The sequence below is a fragment of the Lissotriton helveticus genome, chromosome 12 (assembly GCF_964261635.1).
Source record: "Lissotriton helveticus chromosome 12, aLisHel1.1, whole genome shotgun sequence".
NCBI lineage: Eukaryota > Metazoa > Chordata > Amphibia > Caudata > Salamandridae > Lissotriton > Lissotriton helveticus.
This window is the reverse complement of record NC_136073.1, coordinates 101671054-101694441: the sequence shown is the minus strand read 5'-3', so window position 1 is coordinate 101694441 and position 23388 is coordinate 101671054. Positions and strand designations below refer to the sequence as shown.

At 45.6% G+C, this 23388-nt stretch overlaps 1 protein-coding gene across 1 annotated transcript in view; it reads left to right on the top strand.

Annotated features, from left to right (window-relative positions):
* Nucleotides 1–23388, top strand: part of LOC144797951 (vomeronasal type-2 receptor 26-like) — a 116120-nt gene that overhangs the window by 79553 nt on the left and 13179 nt on the right. The window contains exons 3-4 of the mRNA XM_078668755.1: nucleotides 6857–7084; nucleotides 10808–10931. Of these exons, the coding sequence (XP_078524881.1) occupies nucleotides 6857–7084; nucleotides 10808–10931 (352 nt within the window). The remainder of the gene's footprint in view (nucleotides 1–6856; nucleotides 7085–10807; nucleotides 10932–23388) is intronic.

The window sequence follows — 23388 nt, the reverse complement described above, 5'->3', positions numbered from 1 at the left end:
CTGGGACCCACGTCTGGGCATCCCCAGACCTGGGAAGGACATGGCTTTTGTAGTTCGGACTGGACTGTTCCCATGGGGCAACAGGGTCAGAGCTGATTTGCATATCGCCATTGTCTAACCCAGGGTGGTGTGGAGTGCAAAAAAACGATGGATTTGGGCCCAGATCTTTTGACTGGGGGAGTGTGTGACATTGATCCACATTCAGTCCATCACTTGTTGTTTTTGCAATTGCCGCCCTAAGTGCGCTGGGGATGCCCAGACGTGGGTCCCAGGCACTCCACACCACTTGGAGTCAAGCTAGCCGGGCTGAAGAGAGGTGTTACCTCGAAACCGGTCCGGTCCTCGGATGCTTGATTCTGTTCTGGGAAGGACATGGCTTTTGTAGTTCGGACTGGACTGTTCCCATGGGGCAACAGGGTCAGAGCTGATTTGCATATCGCCATTGTCTAACCCAGGGTGGTGTGGAGTGCAAAAAAACGATGGATTTGGGCCCAGATCTTTTGACTGGGGGAGTGTGTGACATTGATCCACATTCAGTCCATCACTTGTTGTTTTTGCAATTGCCGCCCTAAGTGCGCTGGGGATGCCCAGACGTGGGTCCCAGGCACTCCACACCACTTGGAGTCAAGCTAGAAGAGAGGTGTTACCTCGAAACCGGTCCGGTCCTCGGATGCTTGATTCCGTTCTGGGAAGGACATGGCTTTTGTAGTTCGGACTGGACTGTTCCCATGGGGCAACAGGGTCAGAGCTGATTTGCATATCGCCATTGTCTAACCCAGGGTGGTGTGGAGTGCAAAAAAACGATGGATTTGGGCCCAGATCTTTTGACTGGGGGAGTGTGTGACATTGATCCACATTCAGTCCATCACTTGTTGTTTTTGCAATTGCCGCCCTAAGTGCGCTGGGGATGCCCAGACGTGGGTCCCAGGCACTCCACACCACTTGGAGTCAAGCTAGCCGGGCTGAAGAGAGGTGTTACCTCGAAACCGGTCCGGTCCTCGGATGCTTGATTCCGTTCTGGGAAGGACATGGCTTTTGTAGTTCGGACTGGACTGTTCCCATGGGGCAACAGGGTCAGAGCTGATTTGCATATCGCCATTGTCTAACCCAGGGTGGTGTGGAGTGCATAAAAACGATGGATTTGGGCCCAGATCTTTTGACTGGGGGAGTGTGTGACATTGATCCACATTCAGTCCACCACTTGTTGTTTTTGCAATTGCCGCCCTAAGTGCGCTGGGGATGCCCAGACGTGGGTCCCAGGCACTCCACACCACTTGGAGTCAAGCTAGCCGGGCTGAAGAGAGGTGTTACCTCGAAACCGGTCCGGTCCTCGGATGCTTGATTCCGTTCTGGGAAGGACATGGCTTTTGTAGTTCGGACTGGACTGTTCCCATGGGGCAACAGGGTCAGAGCTGATTTGCATATCGCCATTGTCTAACCCAGGGTGGTGTGGAGTGCAAAAAAACGATGGATTTGGGCCCAGATCTTTTGACTGGGGGAGTGTGTGACATTGATCCACATTCAGTCCATCACCTGTTGTTTTTGCAATTGCCGCCCTAAGTGCGCTGGGGATGCCCAGACGTGGGTCCCAGGCACTCCACACCACTTGGAGTCAAGCTAGCCGGGCTGAAGAGAGGTGTTACCTCGAAACCGGTCCGGTCCTCGGATGCTTGATTCCGTTCTGGGAAGGACATGGCTTTTGTAGTTCGGACTGGACTGTTCCCATGGGACAACAGGGTCAGAGCTGATTTGCATATCGCCATTGTCTAACCCAGGGTGGTGTGGAGTGCAAAAAAACAATGGATTTGGGCCCAGATCTTTTGACTGGGGGAGTGTGTGACATTGATCCACATTCAGTCCATCACTTGTTGTTTTTGCAATTGCCGCCCTAAGTGCGCTGGGGATGCCCAGACGTGGGTCCCAGGCACTCCACACCACTTGGAGTCAAGCTAGCCGGGCTGAAGAGAGGTGTTACCTCGAAACCGGTCCGGTCCTCGGATGCTTGATTCCGTTCTGGGAAGGACATGGCTTTTGTAGTTCGGACTGGACTGTTCCCATGGGGCAACAGGGTCAGAGCTGATTTGCATATCGCCATTGTCTAACCCAGGGTGGTGTGGAGTGCAAAAAAACGATGGATTTGGGCCCAGATCTTTTGACTGGGGGAGTGTGTGACATTGATCCACATTCAGTCCATCACTTGTTGTTTTTGCAATTGCCGCCCTAAGTGCGCTGGGGATGCCCAGACGTGGGTCCCAGGCACTCCACACCACTTGGAGTCAAGCTAGCCGGGCTGAAGAGAGGTGTTACCTCGAAACCGGTCCGGTCCTCGGATGCTTGATTCCGTTCTGGGAAGGACATGGCTTTTGTAGTTCGGACTGGACTGTTCCCATGGGGCAACAGGGTCAGAGCTGATTTGCATATCGCCATTGTCTAACCCAGGGTGGTGTGGAGTGCAAAAAAACGATGGATTTGGGCCCAGATCTTTTGACTGGGGGAGTGTGTGACATTGATCCACATTCAGTCCATCACTTGTTGTTTTTGCAATTGCCGCCTTAAGTGCGCTGGGGATGCCCAGACGTGGGTCCCAGGCACTCCACACCACTTGGAGTCAAGCTAGCCGGGCTGAAGAGAGGTGTTACCTCGAAACCGGTCCGGTCCTCGGATGCTTGATTCCGTTCTGGGAAGGACATGGCTTTTGTAGTTCGGACTGGACTGTTCCCATGGGGCAACAGGGTCAGAGCTGATTTGCATGTCGCCATTGTCTAACCCAGGGTGGTGTGGAGTGCAAAAAAACGATGGATTTGGGCCCAGATCTTTTGACTGGGGGAGTGTGTGACATTGATCCACATTCAGTCCATCACTTGTTGTTTTTGCAATTGCCGCCCTAAGTGCGCTGGGGATGCCCAGACGTGGGTCCCAGGCACTCCACACCACTTGGAGTCAAGCTAGCCGGGCTGAAGAGAGGTGTTACCTCGAAACCGGTCCGGTCCTCGGATGCTTGATTCCGTTCTGGGAAGGACATGGCTTTTGTAGTTCGGACTGGACTGTTCCCATGGGGCAACAGGGTCAGAGCTGATTTGCATATCGCCATTGTCTAACCCAGGGTGGTGTGGAGTGCAAAAAAACGATGGATTTGGGCCCAGATCTTTTGACTGGGGGAGTGTGTGACATTGATCCACATTCAGTCCATCACTTGTTGTTTTTGCAATTGCCGCCCTAAGTGCGCTGGGGATGCCCAGACGTGGGTCCCAGGCACTCCACACCACTTGGAGTCAAGCTAGCCGGGCTGAAGAGAGGTGTTACCTCGAAACCGGTCCGGTCCTCGGATGCTTGATTCCGTTCTGGGAAGGACATGGCTTTTGTAGTTCGGACTGGACTGTTCCCATGGGGCAACAGAGTCAGAGCTGATTTGCATATCGCCATTGTCTAACCCAGGGTGGTGTGGAGTGCAAAAAAACGATGGATTTGGGCCCAGATCTTTTGACTGGGGGAGTGTGTGACATTGATCCACATTCAGTCCATCACTTGTTGTTTTTGCAATTGCCGCCCTAAGTGCGCTGGGGATGCCCAGACGTGGGACCCAGGCACTCCACACCACTTGGAGTCAAGCTAGCCGGGCTGAAGAGAGGTGTTACCTCGAAACCGGTCCGGTCCTCGGATGCTTGATTCCGTTCTGGGAAGGACATGGCTTTTGTAGTTCGGACTGGACTGTTCCCATGGGGCAACAGGGTCAGAGCTGATTTACATATCGCCATTGTCTAACCCAGGGTGGTGTGGAGTGCAAAAAAACGATGGATTTGGGCCCAGATCTTTTGACTGGGGGAGTGTGTGACATTAATCCACATTCAGTCCATCACTTGTTGTTTTTGCAATTGCCGCCCTAAGTGCGCTGGGGATGCCCAGACGTGGGTCCCAGGCACTCCACACCACTTGGAGTCAAGCTAGCCGGGCTGAAGAGAGGTGTTACATCGAAACCGGTCCGGTCCTCGGATGCTTGATTCCGTTCTGGGAAGGACATGGCTTTTGTAGTTCGGACTGGACTGTTCCCATGGGGCAACAGGGTCAGAGCTGATTATTTGCATATCGCCATTGTCTAACCCAGGGTGGTGTGGAGTGCAAAAAAACGATGGATTTGGGCCCAGATCTTTTGACTGGGGGAGTGTGTGACATTGATCCACATTCAGTCCATCACTTGTTGTTTTTGCAATTGCCGCCTTAAGTGCGCTGGGGATGCCCAGACGTGGGTCCCAGGCACTCCACACCACTTGGAGTCAAGCTAGCCGGGCTGAAGAGAGGTGTTACCTCGAAACCGGTCCGGTCCTCGGATGCTTGATTCCGTTCTGGGAAGGACATGGCTTTTGTAGTTCGGACTGGACTGTTCCCATGGGGCAACAGGGTCAGAGCTGATTTGCATATCGCCATTGTCTAACCCAGGGTGGTGTGGAGTGCAAAAAAACGATGGATTTGGGCCCAGATCTTTTGACTGGGGGAGTGTGTGACATTGATCCACATTCAGTCCATCACTTGTTGTTTTTGCAATTGCCGCCCTAAGTGCGCTGGGGATGCCCAGACGTGGGTCCCAGGCACTCCACACCACTTGGAGTCAAGCTAGCCGGGCTGAAGAGAGGTGTTACCTCGAAACCGGTCCGGTCTTCGGATGCTTGATTCCGTTCTGGGAAGGACATGGCTTTTGTAGTTCGGACTGGACTGTTCCCATGGGGCAACAGGGTCAGAGCTGATTTGCATATCGCGATTGTCTATCCCAGGGTGGTGTGGAGTGCAAAAAAACGATGGATTTGGGCCCAGATCTTTTGACTGGGGGAGTGTGTGACATTGATCCACATTCAGTCCATCACTTGTTGTTTTTGCAATTGCCGCCCTAAGTGCGCTGGGGATGCCCAGACGTGGGTCCCAGGCACTCCACACCACTTGGAGTCAAGCTAGCCGGGCTGAAGAGAGGTGTTACCTCGAAACCGGTCCGGTCCTCGGATGCTTGATTCCGTTCTGGGAAGGACATGGCTTTTGTAGTTCGGACTGGACTGTTCCCATGGGGCAACAGGGTCAGAGCTGATTTGCATATCGCCATTGTCTAACCCAGGGTGGTGTGGAGTGCAAAAAACCGATGGATTTGGGCCCAGATATTTTGACTGGGGGAGTGTGTGACATTGATCCACATTCAGTCCATCACTTGTTGTTTTTGCAATTGAACCTAAATGTTTGGCATTGCACTACCCAGGCGTGCAATGCCCAGTGGGGTCAAAGGGCTTCATCCCCCCACCCCCCCTCATATGTGTCATCCCAGCTGAGGCTGCTTTCCGGGCACACATCACAGGTCTTTAAAAGGCCATTTATATGCTAAACGAGGCTTTGTTGAATTTCACCTCTTCTTAGCGCCCCTGCATCTCCACTCTGAATATCGCTGCCCACAGAGCAGAGTCTCTTGGAGTCCACACTGCTGCAACAGGCAGTGTTTGCGGACACTCTTTAGAAAAAAACGTATGAAAACAGGTACATGTCTGTAAGGTCTGCGGGTCGCCAAGGAAGGCTTGCCGGGCCGCTGGCGGCCCGCGGGCCGTACTATGAGTACCCCTGCTGTAGAGGCTCCCTGCAACTGCGATGCTGACCTGCTGCCTGGACCTGAAGCTGGACATGCCTGAGCAGTGATGGCCTCTGCTGGAGTGAGTTTCAGACTCTCAAGTGGTGCCCTTCAGGCTCAGATGAGCTCCTCTTTAGTTTTTAGGCTCTTTGTGAATGGGAACGGACCCATTTGCACAAAGACCTTGCGTCCATGCCAGGCTCCAATGCGGTACAGCATCGTCCACTGCAGTAACTGTCAACACACACAGCACATGCCCTAAAAATCTAGGATGCTGATACGATCTTCGTGCTACAGCAACAACATTCTGTAACTCTAGCCTGGCAGTTTGCACTGCTTCAAGGAACATCCACAATGATCTACCTGCTCCCCTTGGCCCCTTCCACCCTAAACAGAACTTTTCACACTGGACTGAGAAGGTAACTTTGTCAACAGGGCTTACCTGCTCCTTCTATCCAATTGGTGCTCCATCACAGTCGGCATGAGCTTCCCTCAGGTCTTGCACGACCAGATAGCAGCGAGTGGCACTTTGGGCTTTTTGGTGCTATTTTCACTTAAATCTTTAAAAATTCATAACTCCAGTCCTACTGATTGAATTTTTGTGTCAAATTATTTGTTAACTTTAGCACTATTTGGATTTGTCTTGTGTTGTGTTTTCACTTTATTACTGTGCTGCATAAATGCTTTACACAATGCCTATAAGTTAAGCCTGACCGGATTGTGGAAGCTCCCAGAGGATTTTGTACAGGTTAACTTGGAACTTACCCTGGTAAGAATTGTGGTTGCTGCTTGAAAAGGGGTTGACACTCAGGGTGAAAAGTCTGTTTGCCTGATATTAATTTTGCTACAACAAGGTTTTGTTCAAATAGCATCCATGAATATCAGTTTCAGACCACCAATCCACTCAGACAAATGCTCCATGCTAGCCCATCATTTTGAATGAATTTGTGGGAGATGTGATAATTATTGCACTTGTTAAAATCAGATAACCATCACCAATTCAAGGAATGAGCCCTTACTGTGTATTACCAGGTATTTAGGTGGAGAAACCAATATGTGTTTATCATCCCAAAACTGAAGAAATTGCCTGAACACACAATATTACTCCCTAAAAGTCTTCTTGTGATGAAATGTGTATTGTGAAACATTGCATTGGTCATCTAGAGATCTCTTGCTAAGGATAATCAAGTTTTTCACATGAGGTTTTGCTGTTTTGTACCATGCACATTAATGAGTTCTGTGTTTTAATTTTTTTGCCAGCTCCTTCATTACATGAAGGGTATACGCTTTAAAAATAGGATGGGGGAAGAGATATTCTTTGACAAATACGGCAGCCCTCCTGCAGCTTATGACATCATCAACTGGCAGCATGAGCCTGATGGTACAATCCTCTATGTGAAGGTGGGATCATTCGACAAGAGGGAGCCCAGAGGGCAGGAACTCAATGTCAACAAAAGTGCCTTATGGTGGACAAAGCAAGGCAAAGAGGTACAATAACCTTGCTTCATTTGATGACTTAAATTAAAGATGGATCTACTTTTAGACATGTTTTGCAGTCATGCATTTTCCTATGTAATTTTATTCCACAACTTTGCATTGATTGATTAGCATTTTCCTTATTTTTGCATTCAATTTATCTTGCCTTGTTTTGAAAAAAAGCTTTACTGCCAATGCCAGTCTCATAAATAAATTTAAAAATATGTGTATATATATATATGTTCCACCAATGAACCCCTCTGGTCCAAGAAGGCACACAGCACTCTCCCCACCTCTGGTATGCGTGCCTTTCTGTCACAAGCGATTACATCCTTCTTCATATTATTTCCATGTCGATGCGTTTTAAGGCGGGAACGCCTCTTCATCAGGACTCTGCATAGGAAAAGAAAGAAGAAGATCTCACCACTCCATTCATTGCACGTTTTTATTCAATGAACAACTCCCTAAGTGGGTGTGGCAACATCATAACTACCAGCGGCATGCTGGTCTTTGAAGTCCCATGAGTGGTGAGTACTATTTTATCCAATTAGTAGGTTCTTGTTTTCCTATATTTGTTTCGCTGCTTTTGTGATTCCTATAGTAGGATAGAAGTTCTGTATCGTGTGCTTGATCTCCCCAGGAGAGTGCGCCTGGTAGAAAGGAAACCTTCCTCTCATCGGCCTCTCCGCGCTCTGCTGCTGTTTTAGCCAGAACCGAAGACGGTGCTCTTCTCCGCGGCTAGGGACAGCCGCGCAACAATGTTCCACCAATGAACCCCTCCGGTCCAAGAAGGCACACAGCACTCTCCCCACCTCCGGTATGTGTGCCTTTCTGTCACACACGATTACATCCTTCTTCATATTATTTCCATGTCGACGCGTTTCAAGGCGGGAACGCCTCTTCATCAGGACTCTGCATAGGAAAATAATATATATTAAAAATACATTCATGATGTGGGCTTACATAACACTCTTTAGGGCCCAATCCATTTTTCTGCTCAAATGTCAATCAAAACATGGTTGCTTTCACCACAAAACACAAATTAGGGCACTGGGTTAGCCCACTTCAGCCACTGGACACCTTCCATTTGAGTGACTGTATTTTGCTTGGCGCATTTACACCTCTATCTAAAAAATAGTCCCCTAATGTTAAACATAAGAAGGCATTTGTACTTACCAGTGACTGCTAGCATGTTTTTACAGTAGGGATTCATAACATACTTCGCAATTGATGAACATCTGCACCTTTACGGAAGTGGTTAAGGAGTGATTTGGTTTTTGTAAAGTAAGCAGACTCCAAACCGCTTACTGCCCCCTCAGTTTGGAGGAGCACCGAGGTGATTCAAGCACACAAGAAACAACAAGCATTTCCAATGCATTCAGTATAGCATTTGTGAAAGTTTGAGATTTTGGCGCTGTAATTTATTTCTTTTTTTATGTTTACTTTTTTGTAGTTTGTTTCTTGTAAATGAGTGGCAGCAGTGGCCCCCACTGAGGTGAAAAGAGGTCACCATATTGTTTAAACTAGAAGAGGGGGCATCAGGCAGAACCTCTTTTCTGTAGATGACAGGAAAATGCCACAGGTGCTTGCAAGCCTGACTCCGGCACTGCCCACATTGCCACATGAGACTAATTCGATTTCCTTGACCACATTAAACTACGCTGTTGTCGGATGAAACACCATTGCAGGACATGAAAGGTTTGCATATAAGAAAACAATCTTTGAACCTGTAACGAAAGTTGTAATTTTTACTGTCAAAGAATAATTTAAAGAAAACAAACCTATAACTTGGCAACTGCTATTTCATGTCTTTGCATTTTGTAGTGGTGAGATTTGCCTGTAGAGAAGGGCCTGCATGTTCCCTTTCTTCCACATAATGACATGGCTGGTTATATCGCTGCAGTAGTTTTCTACTGTTATTCAATATCTTTGCATTATGGAGTGGCTAGATTTGCCTGTAGAAACAGGCCTGAATGTTCCTCCTCTTCTAGATAACATCATGGATGGTCATATCACCACTGTGCTTTTTGCTAAACATCGAAGTCGACTACATTATTTTAATGTATTCAATTATAAGGGTAAGTGTCGCATTGGAGTAATTAATGAAATAACTGAATTGTTTTGTCAGTTGCACTCAAATTTCACAGGTATGGTGTGTTGGTTAAAAATAATAAGTGGTTGCGGCAGAGCATGTTCTTCTTGCAATAGCAGGTAATTACTGAAATAACTGAATTGCTTTGTCAGTTCCGCAAAAATTTCCTAGGCTTTCCACAGTGGTTAATTAAAAAAAAGCTGTTGCGGTACAGAGTGTCCTGCGAACAACAACAGGCAGGAGAAAGTCATTTAAGAAAATAGTGCTCATAGACTGTAATCAAAACATCCAGAGTAACAACACATGTATTAGAGACAGTTCTAATGAGAAGCTACAACAGGGGAAAAGTAGGTACTAAGGAGGGACTACTAAGCCTAATGACTCACTAAAAGCCACCATTTACAAAGGACAGTACCAGGAGCCAAATAAAAAGATTGATGGAAAATAAGCTGAGCCTAAAATCCATACATGAGTACAGCATGTCTGGAAGAGACAGTGCAAGCTCTGCTAAGGCAAGACCTAATAACTATATATACATACATTTATATGTATATGTAGAAGATATATGTGTGTGTGTGTATTTCAATTGAGAAGAACAAATGTTGAGGTAACATTAAGGCGAAGCTCCAGCTACCACTGTCCACAAGGTATGACAGAATTTTCATGCTACAGTGAGGACCATTCACAACACCTGACCTGCTCTTCTTGCTAATTTGATGGCCATCCACAATGCTCTCCATACTTCTCATGCCCCCTTCCTAAGGATATCTTCACGTTGGGCTGTGAAGGTAACTCTTTCAGCAGGACTAACTTGGTCCCTGAATTTGACCCATGCTCCATTGCAGTTACCCTAAGTCTGTAACTTTCACCCATTCTCGCACAACCAGATAAATGCGGTTGACGCTTTGTGCTTTTTGGTACAATTTTTTGCTTACACCTTTTAAAAATTCACAACTCCGGCTCTACTGATTGAACTTTTGCCATTTTGGTGTCAAATAATTTGTCAAAAATTAACTCTATTTTTTAAATTGATATGGGATTTTTCTTATGATATACTGTCACTTTATTACTATTTGTGTATTGCATTAATACTTTACACATTGCTCTAAGTTAAGCCTGACTGCTTTTTGTTCCAAGCTTCTCAGAGTTAAGCCCAGGCAGATTTTGCTACTTTTTGTGTTTCAGTCTGGCAGAGATTGAGGCGGGTACTTGGCCAGAGCTTACACCCCAGTCAACCAACAACAACATTTCTCACCCGAGGCCTTCAAATAAAGAAGGGATGCCTTCTTCTTTTTTTTATTTACCGGGATAGTAAAAGTTTGCGGAGTAAATATTTTACAGAGCATAACACCATCTTCTTTCACTGTCATAAGTCTTTTAAAAGGTTATGTCTGTGTGCTCCAAACTTTCACCACCATACAGATTGATTTAGGATTCCTGTTTCATTCCACACCATGTATCACATCGCGGTAAGTAGGTAAGTATTTATTGTCAGATATGTAAGAAGCAAGAGTGATTTTAATGAACTGCAGGTATGCTACAGTGCACTACATTACATTGATACATTTTAGAAAGATCAAACATGCCTAGTAACATTACAAAGAGCCCTCATCAATATTTATCCCTCTTTATTTCCTCCTCAGGTTCCTCATTCTGTGTGTAGTGAGAAGTGCAACACTGGTTACCATAAGGCAGGACGAAAAGGACAACCGGTTTGCTGCTATGACTGTATTCCATGCTCTGAAGGCCAGATGTCAATAGAAAGGGGTAAAAGTGTCTCTTTTTAGCTCTGTCATGGCCAAAGAAATTATGTTATGTAGATAACAGGAATGGGTTTTACTTTTGGGACATCCCTCTTCAACTAGTGATTTCAGACATCTGTGTCAGTACCATTTAGCTATTGACAGAGTCATTCACATATTGGATCAGGCCAGGGGAGCATTTAAATATCACAGTCAATCTACTTGCTATTGGATGTATTATTCCACCTTAATATAGTGCTTCGATTATAATGCATGAGGTGCATTATTCTCAGGCGCTGCACACATGGAGCCAGAGTATGTTTTCTAAATTTAGAAGCCATCTTAGACTACTGAAAGAAACATAGTATGCATGATCACTAGATGTTTACTTACATCTGGATAAATGCTTAAGCATATAAATATGCATAAAACAGTATTTGTCATGTGTTCTTAATTCAAGAAAAAACATTTGTTTTCTTGTGCAAAACAATGCAACACAGATTATGCAAATCAAATAATGTCTATGCTTTGTAGTCAGTTTACCACTGTTTTGTTACGGTTGTAGTTTTACTACTAGTATTTTTCGAATGCAGAGTCTCATGGTGGAGAATGAGCTGTCATAAAATTACAAGCAGTGAAATTACACCAAACGTTTGTGAGTTCCAAGACAGTAGTAAACTTACTACAAATTGTATGTGTACCTTTGTCAATCAGGCCCAATGTATGGAAATCATCTTTTTAGTGAATATTTGTCCGTGCTAAAATGTGTTCATTAGTTTTGATCCTATTGAAATCTTTGTTTCTGTCAATCAATCAATCAATCAATCATAACACTTGTATAGCGCGCTACTCACACAGAAGGGTCTCAAGGCGCTTGGGGAGGGGGGGGTCCGCTACTGCTCGAACAGCCTGGTCTTGAGTTGTCTCCTGAAGGTGAGGTGGTCCTGGGTCAGCCGAAGGTGGATGGGGAGGGAGTTCCATGTCTTGGCCGCCAGGTAGGAGAAGGATCTGCCTCCGGCGGTGGCTCTTCGGATGCGTGGTACGGCGGCGAGGGCGAGGCTGGCGGATCGTAGTTGGCGGGTGGGCGTGTGGAAGGTCAGGCGGTCGTTGAGGTACTTGGGGCCCAGGTTGTGGAGAGACTTGTGTGCGTGGGTGAGGAGCCTGAACGTGATCCTCTTGTTGACGGGGAGCCAGTGCAGGTTCCTCAGGTGGCCGGAGATGTGGCTGCATCGAGGGATGTCCAGGATGAGTCGGGCGGAGGCGTTCTGGATGCGTTGTAGTCTTTTCTGTAGCTTGGCTGTGGTTCCGGCGTAGAGGGTGTTTCCGTAGTCCATCTGGCTGGTGACGAGGGCCTGGGTGACCGTCTTCCTGGTTTCGGTCGGGATCCATCGGAAGATCTTGCGGAGCATGCGGAGGGTGTGAAAGCATGAAGAGGAGACGGCGTTGACTTGTCTGGTCATCGAGAGGGAGGAGTCCAGGATGAAGCCTAGGTTGCGTGCATGGTCTGTTGGCTTGGGGGCGGTGCCCATGGCTGGGGGCCACCAGGAGTCATCCCAGGCGGAGGGTGATGGTCCCAGGATGAGGACTTCCGTCTTGTCTGAGTTCAGTTTCAGGCGGCTGTTCTTCATCCACTCGGCGACGTCTTTCATCCCTTCGTGTAGGCTGGTTCTGGCGGTGTCGGGGTCTCTGGTGAGGGAGAGGATCAGCTGGGTGTCGTCGGCGTAGGAGATGATGTTGAGGTTGTGTTGGCGTGCGATGGCTGCGACAGGTCTCATGTAGACGTTGAAGAGGGTGGGGCTGAGTGATGATCCTTGCGGGACGCCGCAGATGACTTCGGTGGCCTCGGAGCGAAACGGGGGGAGGCGGACTCTCTGTGTTCTTCCAGCGAGGAACGAGATGATCCACTTCAATGCCTTCCCTTGGATGCCGGTGTTGCTGAGGCGTTGGACTAGGGTGCGGTGGCAGACAGTGTCGAACGCTGCAGAGAGGTCCAGGAGGATGAGTGCCGCTGTTTCCCCGTTGTCGAGCAGGGCTCGGATGTTGTCGGTGGCTGCGATGAGGGCGGTCTCGGTGCTGTGGTTGGCTCTGAAACTGGACTGCGAGGGGTCGAGGGATCCATTCGTCTCGAGGAAGGCGGCAAGCTGTCTGTTGGCGATCTTCTCGATGACTTTGGCAGGAAAAGGGAGGAGCGAGATGGGCGGAAGTTCTTGCGGTCGGTGGGGTCCGCTGTTGGTTTTTTCAGTAGGGCGCTGAGCTCGGCATGCTTCCAGCTCTCCGGGAAGGTGGCGGTGTTGAAGGAGGTGTTGATGATGTCTCGGAGTTGGGGTGCGATGGTGGGGGCAGGGGTCAGACGGAGATCCGGAGTGGATGGTGTTCATCGTGCGGGCTGTGTCTTCGGTGGTCACTGCGGTCCAGGTGCGGAGGGTGGTGGTGGGGTGCGTTGGTTCGACGGTTGGGTGCGAGGATGGTGTGCCGAAGCTGTTGTGAATGTCGGCAATCTTACGGTGGAAGAACGTGGCGAGGGAGTCGCAGAGATCTTGTGAAGGGGTGATGTCGTTGTTGCCGGTGCTGGGGTTGGAGAACTCCTTGACGATGCTGAAGAGTTCCTTGCTGTCGTGGGCGTTGTTGTCCAGTCGATCCTTCAGAGATTTCTTCTTGGTGGTGCAGATGAGCTGGTCATCTGTCACACACAGAATTACAAAAAAGTGCTTCATTTTTGTTTTCCTAACTGCTGAATGTGCACAGTTTATGAACAGGCATTCATATTTTGCTATGTGTGACAAAACAAATTATTTTCCTTTCAACTCGCTGTACCCCAACAGGATTGCCACATAATTCTCTTTACATTTCTTTGTCCTACTGCAAAGTGAGAGGAGTTTGTAAACACCAATCTCCATGTTAAAAACATGTATTGAAGTCTTTGCTCATTAGCCAATTAGCACTCCATACTTTCAATTCTTACATCATTTGATACCCATAGCCTTGAAACAGGCTCCATACTGCGTACCTAAAAGAAGATGTTTGAACTCCTCTCCCAATGGGAAGGCCTACAAAGAACTACCACAACCCATGTTACTCCTTTTTTCTCTTCTACGTCTCAGTCACTCTATGATTCCTGTTTCTGGATGTGGATATCTGCTTACCTTTTTTTCTGGTTTGGGGTTTTTTCCTCTTCACAGGTAGATTGCTTTTACAATCGGGTTTATTACTGCTTTTTGATGGCTTGCTGGGCACCTGATGGGTTTATGGTATGGTATCATCTGGAGGGTGTAAATCTGCACCTAATTGATGGGCTTGTTTAGGGTTTTTTGGTGTTGTGTATAGTGTTTGGCCCAGTGTTCCCTGCTTGGTTCAGTGCTGAGTATGAGGTTTCTCTCCCTGAAGAGGCTGTGGGCTTCTATCAATGAATGGGACTACCCTTTGCGCTGTGGTGTCTGGGTGTGGACTCACCATCATGTTGGTTTAGGACTGGTTTGTACTTCCTCAATGTGAGACGTTTTGTTGCACGGCCAGTGAGTACACCCTCTGGACTTGCGCTTGCCTGATTACTGCTTGCTGAACTTGAGGTTTGTGAGATATTTGCCTAGTCTTCATTTCATAGTGACCTGTTTGGCTGTTGCATGTCCATGTGCCCTCACTTTCAGATGATTTTCATGACTTTCTTGTTAACGTCCTTTTGACTCTCCAATGTCCTCCACTCTAATATTTTGTATTTTTCTTTCAATGGGGTGTGTTTGGATCTATGTGTGAGTTGTGTCATTGTGCAATCGTGCCTTATGTTAGCCCACTCTTAGACTGCTCCAGTTATGTGCTCAGATTTGGGAGTTTCTGCCTTGTGGGTTGGTGCTGACATTTGCATGCTGCAGGCTTTAATTGGTGATGCTGCATGAGGTGTTTCCCCTGTTGGTCTACTCTGCTGGTCCTCTGAGGCGTCCTCAACTTGGAGATATCTTGTGGCTTCACTTGGGTGTAATCGTCTTGCTTCCTGATCTTGGGGCTTTGGTTGGGTAGTCTTGGCACACGTCTTCTGACTGATGTTTTGTTTATTGTTGGACTTGTCTATCTCCCCATAAATTGGTGTACATTCTGGTTGAGGATCCCACCAGTGTTACTTGTTGAACTTGGTAAGTTGTTGTGATCTTATGTTGGGCCTTTGTGCTCCACCTCCTCCTTCACTTCATGGTTTGTGGTCAGATTCCCTGGGCCTGCAGCAGGCATTTCACTGGACTATTATGAACTTCTTCCCCCTGGATTGAGTTGTGACATGGTCCCTGTTTGTAGTAACCCTTGCTCTCCAAACTTGAGTTTGAGATTGTTTTACAGTCTTCGATTCATGTTATGGCTGCATCCTGGTCTTCTTTTTTAGAGCTGCTATTCCTAACCCCATCTGCTTCCTGGTTGACATATAGTGGTGATCTCTTCCTTGTGATCTTATTTTGTATGCACTAGGGTGTGGCTGCTCTTCTCCTGAGCGTTTGTGACCTCAGTTCCCAGTACTTGTGTTCCTGTGTTGTGTGTCTGACTTTTCTTTCCTTACATCACTTCCTGTCAATAAGAGGTTCCTTCCCTGGCTCTCGTCTTGCTCTAGTTGATGAACTGTTCAACTGAGCAAACTTGTTATGCCTTCTGTATGTTGGCTTTCTGGTGCTTATTCACTTGCTTTATTACAGGCCCTGGGACATATGCTGGCCAGCTCGCAGAAATCAGCACTTTCTGTTTGGATTCCATGGTGTTGGTTGGGCCTGTGTTGGTGGATCCTCATTTTCGAAGGCACAGGATCAAAATTAGTGATTTTGAGGCAATGCTTTAATTGATTACTTACTGGTAATTGTATTAGTCGTATTCGCTCTTCAAGTCTTTACAACTCTCCCTACTTCCCAACTGCATCCCTGACTTCGATCATAGTCCTCAAGAGGAGTACCTGGAGAGGTTGAAAGTTAAACCTGCTTTGAGTAGGTAAGTAGTGGATTTCCTGTTTCTAGGGTGTGGTCGCACCTCATGAAGTAAGGACTGGTTGAGGAAGAACCATCACAGTTTTAAGATAAACGGTCACTAAATAAGTATTTAAACATGACAGCTTTGGAAATGCCTTCTCCCTACCAAGACTTCTTTTTTCAAAAAAAATTGGTGGATGCCATGGGCTAATTTATGAGAAATGTATAATTTCTCGCATGTTTAATCATGAGTTTAAGCATTTATTCTAACCAATAAGGTAAGAGGCTTCTTGATCCTTGTCATGCATTATTTGCTGGTGGTTAACACCTGATTATTGGGCAGTGTTTGTCATGTGTACTTTCTGTTCTTTACAGGTACACTGATCATATCACACTGTGAAACTGAGTGTATGCTGTGCTTGCATGTGCTGTGCTCTCGTCTAGCAATGTTTATCACAAAACTGGATGAAAAATATATTTGGTCTGGTGTTATGCAAGCCTTTTGGATGCAAGGGAATACCTCACATATGAACTTTCCCACAGATTAACTGAAGTGAAAAATATGTGTAAAACCAACAGCTAGCAATGATAGTGCCTGTTATGGAATGAACAATCTACAAACTCCTTCATTCTCATATTGTTAACCGAGCAAGTGGTAAACCAGGTTAAATAAATCATTAGATGAGACTCATAAGAACTGTCCCTTGACAAGAGGTGGGCTGTAATCTCAGAGGCACTGGACCAAATCTCTAAGAATATGAATATGTTACTTCTAGCAAGGATGTTTATCCCCCAAAACTCACATTCTTTTAATTATGCATTACTGGGTTATCTGTGTGGTTGTAGCTTTGAATATAGAAAAGACTAATATAAACATACAAATATTTACTGCATAGATCAGCAACCTAAATATCATTAGGGTAGATATCATAAATGTAGGTATCGTAAAAATATCTAGGCACTGTCAACACAACATCACAACATTAGTGGCCGGAGCTATCGCAAACTTCAGTGGAGCAGGTACACCCCAGCCTAAGTAGAAATACGTACTTTACAAAATTCTAACCAGGGGTAGGCATAATTTACATAATTCCATGCAGTACAATCATGTGCAACTGGCTTAAAATTCCACAAGATTATTCAGAATTAAGCAAGAATCGTAATTCTGCATTTAGAGCTATTTTCTTGGTACAAAAATAACCTCATGTCTAGATTGGATGCAAGGATGTATTTTGCATTCAGAAATAGTGCTAAATGCAACAGAACATAAAAAGCAGCTTGAGGAGCTACTCACACTGTCTAATGTTCATTTTACTCCTGGGATTTAGCATTGGTTTCTTAGCACATAATGCACCCTTGCTTCCAAAATAGGTGTGAGGATACATTTTGCACAAAGAAAATAGTGCTCAATGAAGCAGAACATCAAGAGCAACTTGAGCAGCTGCTCACTCACACTAAATATACTCTTGCAATAGGACTCCTTCCTTCCAATTACATTTAATAATGTGAGCAGGTGTAATTGCTATATGGAGAACAGCAGGCCAGAGGTTGTGGCTCTGGGTCAACAGGACCCTCACCTGTCACATACACCCCAGAAAAAGGGCAGCTCCAGGCCAATAGCACAGCAGATGCCATATTAAACCAAATTCTCTTTATCCCCCGCCCAGAGCACAACACAAGGCAGCAAGCACCTCTCCCCTCCAGCCGTATTAGTCTATTACCCATACCACTTGAATCTCACCTCTCTGCAGATCTCACCAGCCTTTTCATGGTCATCTTCCACCTGCTCTGAGGAGGCTGAAATTTGTCAGCAAATTCACCTCTGCAACCAAAAAACGTAAACAGAAAACCAACCGGTATTTCTCATTACAGGGATAACACTTTTATAGGACAATGGATTACTGGTTCAGGAAGGTACCTGACTCAATCAGCACCCACAATTTCTGTTTGAGTGAAGTCCAGCCGTGGTCGGTAGTGGGAGCACCTGCTGGGCGGTGACGTGGGGTAGGGAAGGGGCAGGTTGGGGGTAGTAATTTATGGATTACGGAGGTTTACAGGTAAGTAAACATATAAATAAATAAAAATGATTTTTTTTGTGTGCACTGCATCCCCAAACGCGATGCAGTGCGAGCAACACAATTCCATGCTGTAGTGTGAAGTGCATATCTTGCGGTGCTGGGTGACGTAGGCAGTCGCTGTAGCACAAAGAGTCAGGTCCACTGAAGCTTTGCTTTGCCAGCCAGCATGGGTGGCAAGACCTTGGCACAAACTGGTCCATTCACTGTTGTGAAAAGCCCAAAATCTTCAGGAGAACTTCACTGATGTCACACCAAGGGTCCAAGTCTTGAGGGGCATCTCTTGGGGTCAGGTACCCACTCCAGCAGAGGCCAAAGGGCTCAGGTAGGTCCATTTGGAGGTCCTGTGCAGCAGGTTCTGCTAGGAAGTCACGGGGAAACCTCTGGAGCCTTGTGTGTCCCTGTAGCTCAAAGCTTGAGGCCAGTGAGCTACAATTGGAGTCACTTCACCCTGGGAAGAAGGGTGCAGGTTCAGTCTTCCTTCTCATCAAGCAGGGCCACAATGAAGCAAAGTAGATAACGTCTTCATGCAGCACAGCAGTCCTGCTTCTGTAGTACTCAATAGCCTAGGAGTGTACTGAAGAGTTGGGTTTGAAGGTCCATTATTTATACCTGGTGCCCACGTTGAAGTAGGAGAGGGTTCTGGAGGTTTCCACCCCAGCGATGCTTAGATTATCCTGCTTCCCTGCCCTGGCCCCGATTGTCTTGGGTCACAAAAAGCTAATATCAAACCCTTTGTGAGCTCAGGCAGAGTTTTTGTGATGTGTTAAATTGGTAAGCTACAGTTCCTCCTAATCAAGTCAGAGAAAGCACATTCTGGGAGCAATACACAAAGACCAACGCCCAGCTACTCCTAGTCATGTGACCCACGATACAGGCTGCAGGCACCTAATGGTTAGTACAAGAAGAATCAAACTTCCAATTGAAAGTTACCACATTAAATGTAATAGGTTAACCAAATCTTATCCTATGAGACAACCAGGCCTTGAAGTAGTGAAAAACGAATTCAAGCATTTTTTACCACCAGAACATGTGAAAGTGAAAAGTGCAACTCCAATCCTTTAAATTTACCAGACACTTGCCTATGGGCTGTTTACGGCCTCCATTTTATGTATTAAAAAGGAAGGTTTATGCCTGGCAAAAGGTTTATTTTTACCAGATCGAAATGGATGTGTTAATACTGCACACACAGGCTGCAGTGTCAGGTCTGAGACACGTTTGAAAAGCTACTTAAGTGGGTGGCAGAAAAAAGTGCTGCAGTCCAACTAGTAGCATGCCATTTACTGTTCGTTTTACTAGGGAAAGTAAAGTGAATTACATTAGTGAATATGGTTTATGGCAATGTTACCATGATTTAAGGAGTGAGCACACATAGTTTAGCTCTGTTTAGCAGTAGTACAGTGCAAAGAGGTCTAACACCAACAAAAATTAGATCAGCTAAAATGGATGAGTAAGGCAAAAAGTATGGGGGAAGAACACCCTAAGGCTGACAGATCCAACAACCTGCATTCACCAGATTTTGCGCAGAGTTGTTGACCGGAATTGAGATTCCAGCCCCTTGCTAATCTCATACCTAAGTCCATAATACATATATTTTATTTTATTTATTTCAAAAGTTTTATATAGTGCTGGCTAGACCCAGAGGTATCAGAGCGCTTTACATGATCAGGATAGTATAAGGCAAACATGGTATAAAAGCATAAAAAATAGGGTAAGGAAAAAGCAGTGTGAAATATCAAAGTAAAAAACAACATAATTACAAATCAAGAAGGAATTAAACAGGAGCTGAAGCAATACATTAACAAGTAATTTAGGTAAAGTGGAGTACAGGAAGAGGGACATATATTACTGAAACAAATATGGTATGGTGAAAAGAGATCAGGAGTCGGGCACAGGTTAGGATCCCCAATAGTAGTTAAGGAGGTGGGTTTTGAGGTCTTTTTTTAAGCTGGCGTAGGAGGGGTTACAGTGCAGGTTTTTTAGGAGGGTATTCCAGACAGTAGGGGCATTGCCAGAGAAGGAGCGAGATTGTGTGGTTTTCTTTTTATGCAGAGGTGGGATTAGGAGGAAGGCGTTGGTGCTTCTCAGAGGACGAGTGGTACCAGCGATGAGGAGTTTCTTGGAGAAGTACTGCGGAGTGTTTTGGTGGAGGGCTTTATGAGTAATGCAGGCAGTTTTGTAAGCTGATCTCCCTTCGTTAAGGAGCCATTTAAGAGATTTGAGAGCTGGGGAGATATGATCGAAGCGTTTGCAGTCGGTGATGAGCCTGGCTGCAAGGTTGAGCACAGCATTAATTGGAGCAAAGTGGACCTTGGGGATTCTGTTGAGGATGGCATTGCCATAGTCAATACGTGAAAGAACAAGTGATTGATATGCAAGTTTAAAATCATCGGTGGGTATGAATGGTTTGATTTTCTTGAGGTGACGGAGAGTGAAGAGGGCTCCTTTGGCAGAGTTTTTGATGTGAACGTTAAGGGTGAGGGCGTTGATGATAGTAATGCCAAGAAATTTGATGGAGTTGTACAGTGTGAGTGAGCAGTTAAGGTCTGAAATCCATGATTGAACGGGGAGAGTGTTCTTTTTAGAGGAGAAGAGAATGATTTCAGTTTTATTAGGGTTTAATTTGAGATGATTTGAATGGAACCAGGATCGGACCTTTTAAAGGGTGTTGTTCAGGTGTAAGATGTCAGCATGAGTTTTAATCTTGTAATAGATTTGGGTTTCATCGGCATATATAGGTGGTAGTTGATGCCTTCTTGTTTAAGAATGAGAGTGAGGGGTTCCATAAGGAGGTTAAAGAGGGAAGGAGAGAAAATAGATCCTTGGGGGACTCCAAGGGAGACTGGAGTGGGTTTAGAGAGACAATTTTGAATTTTGATTTGCTGAGTTCTGTGTTGAAGGTAAGAGGTGAACCATTTGAAGTCGGTACCATTAAGGCGAAAACGGGTCCAAAGAACATTAAATAGGGCTGAATGGTTGACTGTATCGAACGCTGCGGAGAGATTAGGGAGGATAAGAAAGCAGGTCTCGCCATTGTCAAGTGATTGATGGATGTCATCTATGACATTGAGCATTGCCATTTCAGTGCTGCAGCCTTTCCTGAAGCAAGACTGAAGGGGGTCGAGTAGGTTGAAGTTTTCGATGTGTTTGTCAAGTTGTAGTAGGACACATTTTTCAAGGACCTTTGAGAGAAGGGGGAGGTTGGTGATAGGGCGGAGATTGTTTAGGTCATTTGGGTCAACATTAGGATTTTTAATTATGGGTGAGATTTGGCCAAGTTGACGGGAGGTGGGGACACAGCCCGTGGAGAAAGATGTGTTGATGATTTTGGTCCAGAATGGGGCGATGATGTGCTTAAGGGTAGGGACAAGGTTGGAGGGTAAAGGGTCTTTTGTGTGGGAGGACGGTTTAAGATTTCCAATTATTTTGAGAACTTCTAGCTCAGTGACGGGGAGGAAGTTGAGCAAGGATGCATTGTTCTTTAGTTGTGAGTTAGGGGAGTTGGTGGCCGGTGAAGTGGTAGGAACGAGGCCAGTGTAGTGGTTGGGGAGGTAGAGAAGTGGGAGGGTGAGAATGGTCGTTAGGGAGCAGGTTAGGTTGTGTGGGGAGGAATGATTGATCGATTTTGGCATTTTTTTCTGAGAAGAAATGGGCAATTTCGTCTCATCTGGCTGAGGTGGCTGTCATGTTAGGAGGTGCTGGGGAAGTTTGGTTATGAATGATATTGAAGAGTTCCCTGGGTCTGTTTTTGGCATGATCAAGTTGAGAGCAGAAGAAGGATGCCTTTTGTTTGAGGATTGGTTTTTGTACGTGGATCTAGCACGTCTGAGATGTGCAAGATGGGAGGGTGAGGTATGGTGTCTCCAGGTTCTATCCGCTAGTCTGAGTGCCTGTCTTTCATTATTAATCTTCATATTAAACCAAGAGTTTGAGGGGGTGTTTTTTCTGGTTTTTGAGTTTAGTAATGGAGGAGCAAGACTTGAACTAGTAACAAGTGACGGTTGACCTAACCTTCAGTTGTCACAGCTCTGTTGCATTCATAATACAATGACAAGCACCATCCATTTTCTTGTTGTCATGTGGACCAGTTTAGACATGGTAAAGTGTAAAATGTTATCAAGATATTTTAAGATGTTGTTTTTTGTTAACAACTATATAATAAAGTACACTGCACTATTTTTGCATTGTGAGTAAACAGAGGGATATGGGACGTATAAGCATAATTATAGGAGCAAGAGATGGGTGGGTTAAATGATCATGAGATTCTCCTAACAAAATGATACAACTACAGAGTAAAACTTTGAATTGTGCTGGAAAGATACCTCTCTAGCATGCCTGGACAAAGAGAAAGTTGTAGTGTCTGAGATCTCTGTAGTAAAATTAAGAACACCTCTGAATCCTAATACAAAGACTGCAGAGAAAGTATGAGCCAGTTTCTGCTCAGATGGACCAGTAAAAGGAACTATAGGACCTGTGATTAGAGGGACAATACCAACTCATTTGACGCTTTTGGTTTAGTTAATGATATATGTGTCCAGTACTTCTGGTATTTTGTCACCTCTTGCAATGACTATTGGTAGGTGAACCACAGTTATTGCGAGAATAAATTGACTGATGTAGCAAGATGGATCTACCCCTGGGGAATTGTGTAAAAGATAGAACAACTCGCTGAGTAGCAGTAAATGATAGGAATTATACAATGCTCGTAGGCTCATATTCAGAAATCATAATATTTTCAATTAAAAATGTAAGAGTAGGATTAAAGAAATGGTAAACTTGAAGGACGTGGACATTAAACCAGGATGTTATATCAATACACTTTAGCTGCTTTTTCTATGCAATTACACAATATAATGTAAGGTTTGCTTTAGACAAAGAGCATATATCTGTGACAATAGAGGAAGAGCCTACTTGTTCACATCGAGGGGAGTTTTGGTTTCACCTACACATGTTCCAATCAGTTTGAAAGACTGATGTGTGGTTCCTCAAGGAATGTACAAACAAGATCAATGTAAGGATAAATGCAGTTTCTGACTGAAGAGACTACCTATGTTAAGAAACATGAAACCTGTTATGAGGAATATAGTCTTTGTGAACTCCACAGGTTGTTTATGGAAGGGCTAAATTCTGCTATTGGAAGCAACTCCGTTCTTGGTTCATTATAGGGGCAAAAAATTCAGCAATTATATTATATTCTGCACCAATCAGAAAAGCCTCAAAATGTTTGTGGTAGTTAAAAAATAATATTATACTTTTGAAAGAAGCCATCATTTTTCACCACCTTTGCTTTGAGAAAGGTTTAGCACTTACAGCCTTTAATACACTACTGTGAGCCATTTTCATAAGGCACTGGCCCTACAATATGTCATCACGTGATACTCACCATGTTGGGTGATCACCCAGGGCTTATTTCTTTCAAGCCTATATTTTTATGTTTGGAATGGATATGGCTTATGCCCAGCCGCGGCCCGGG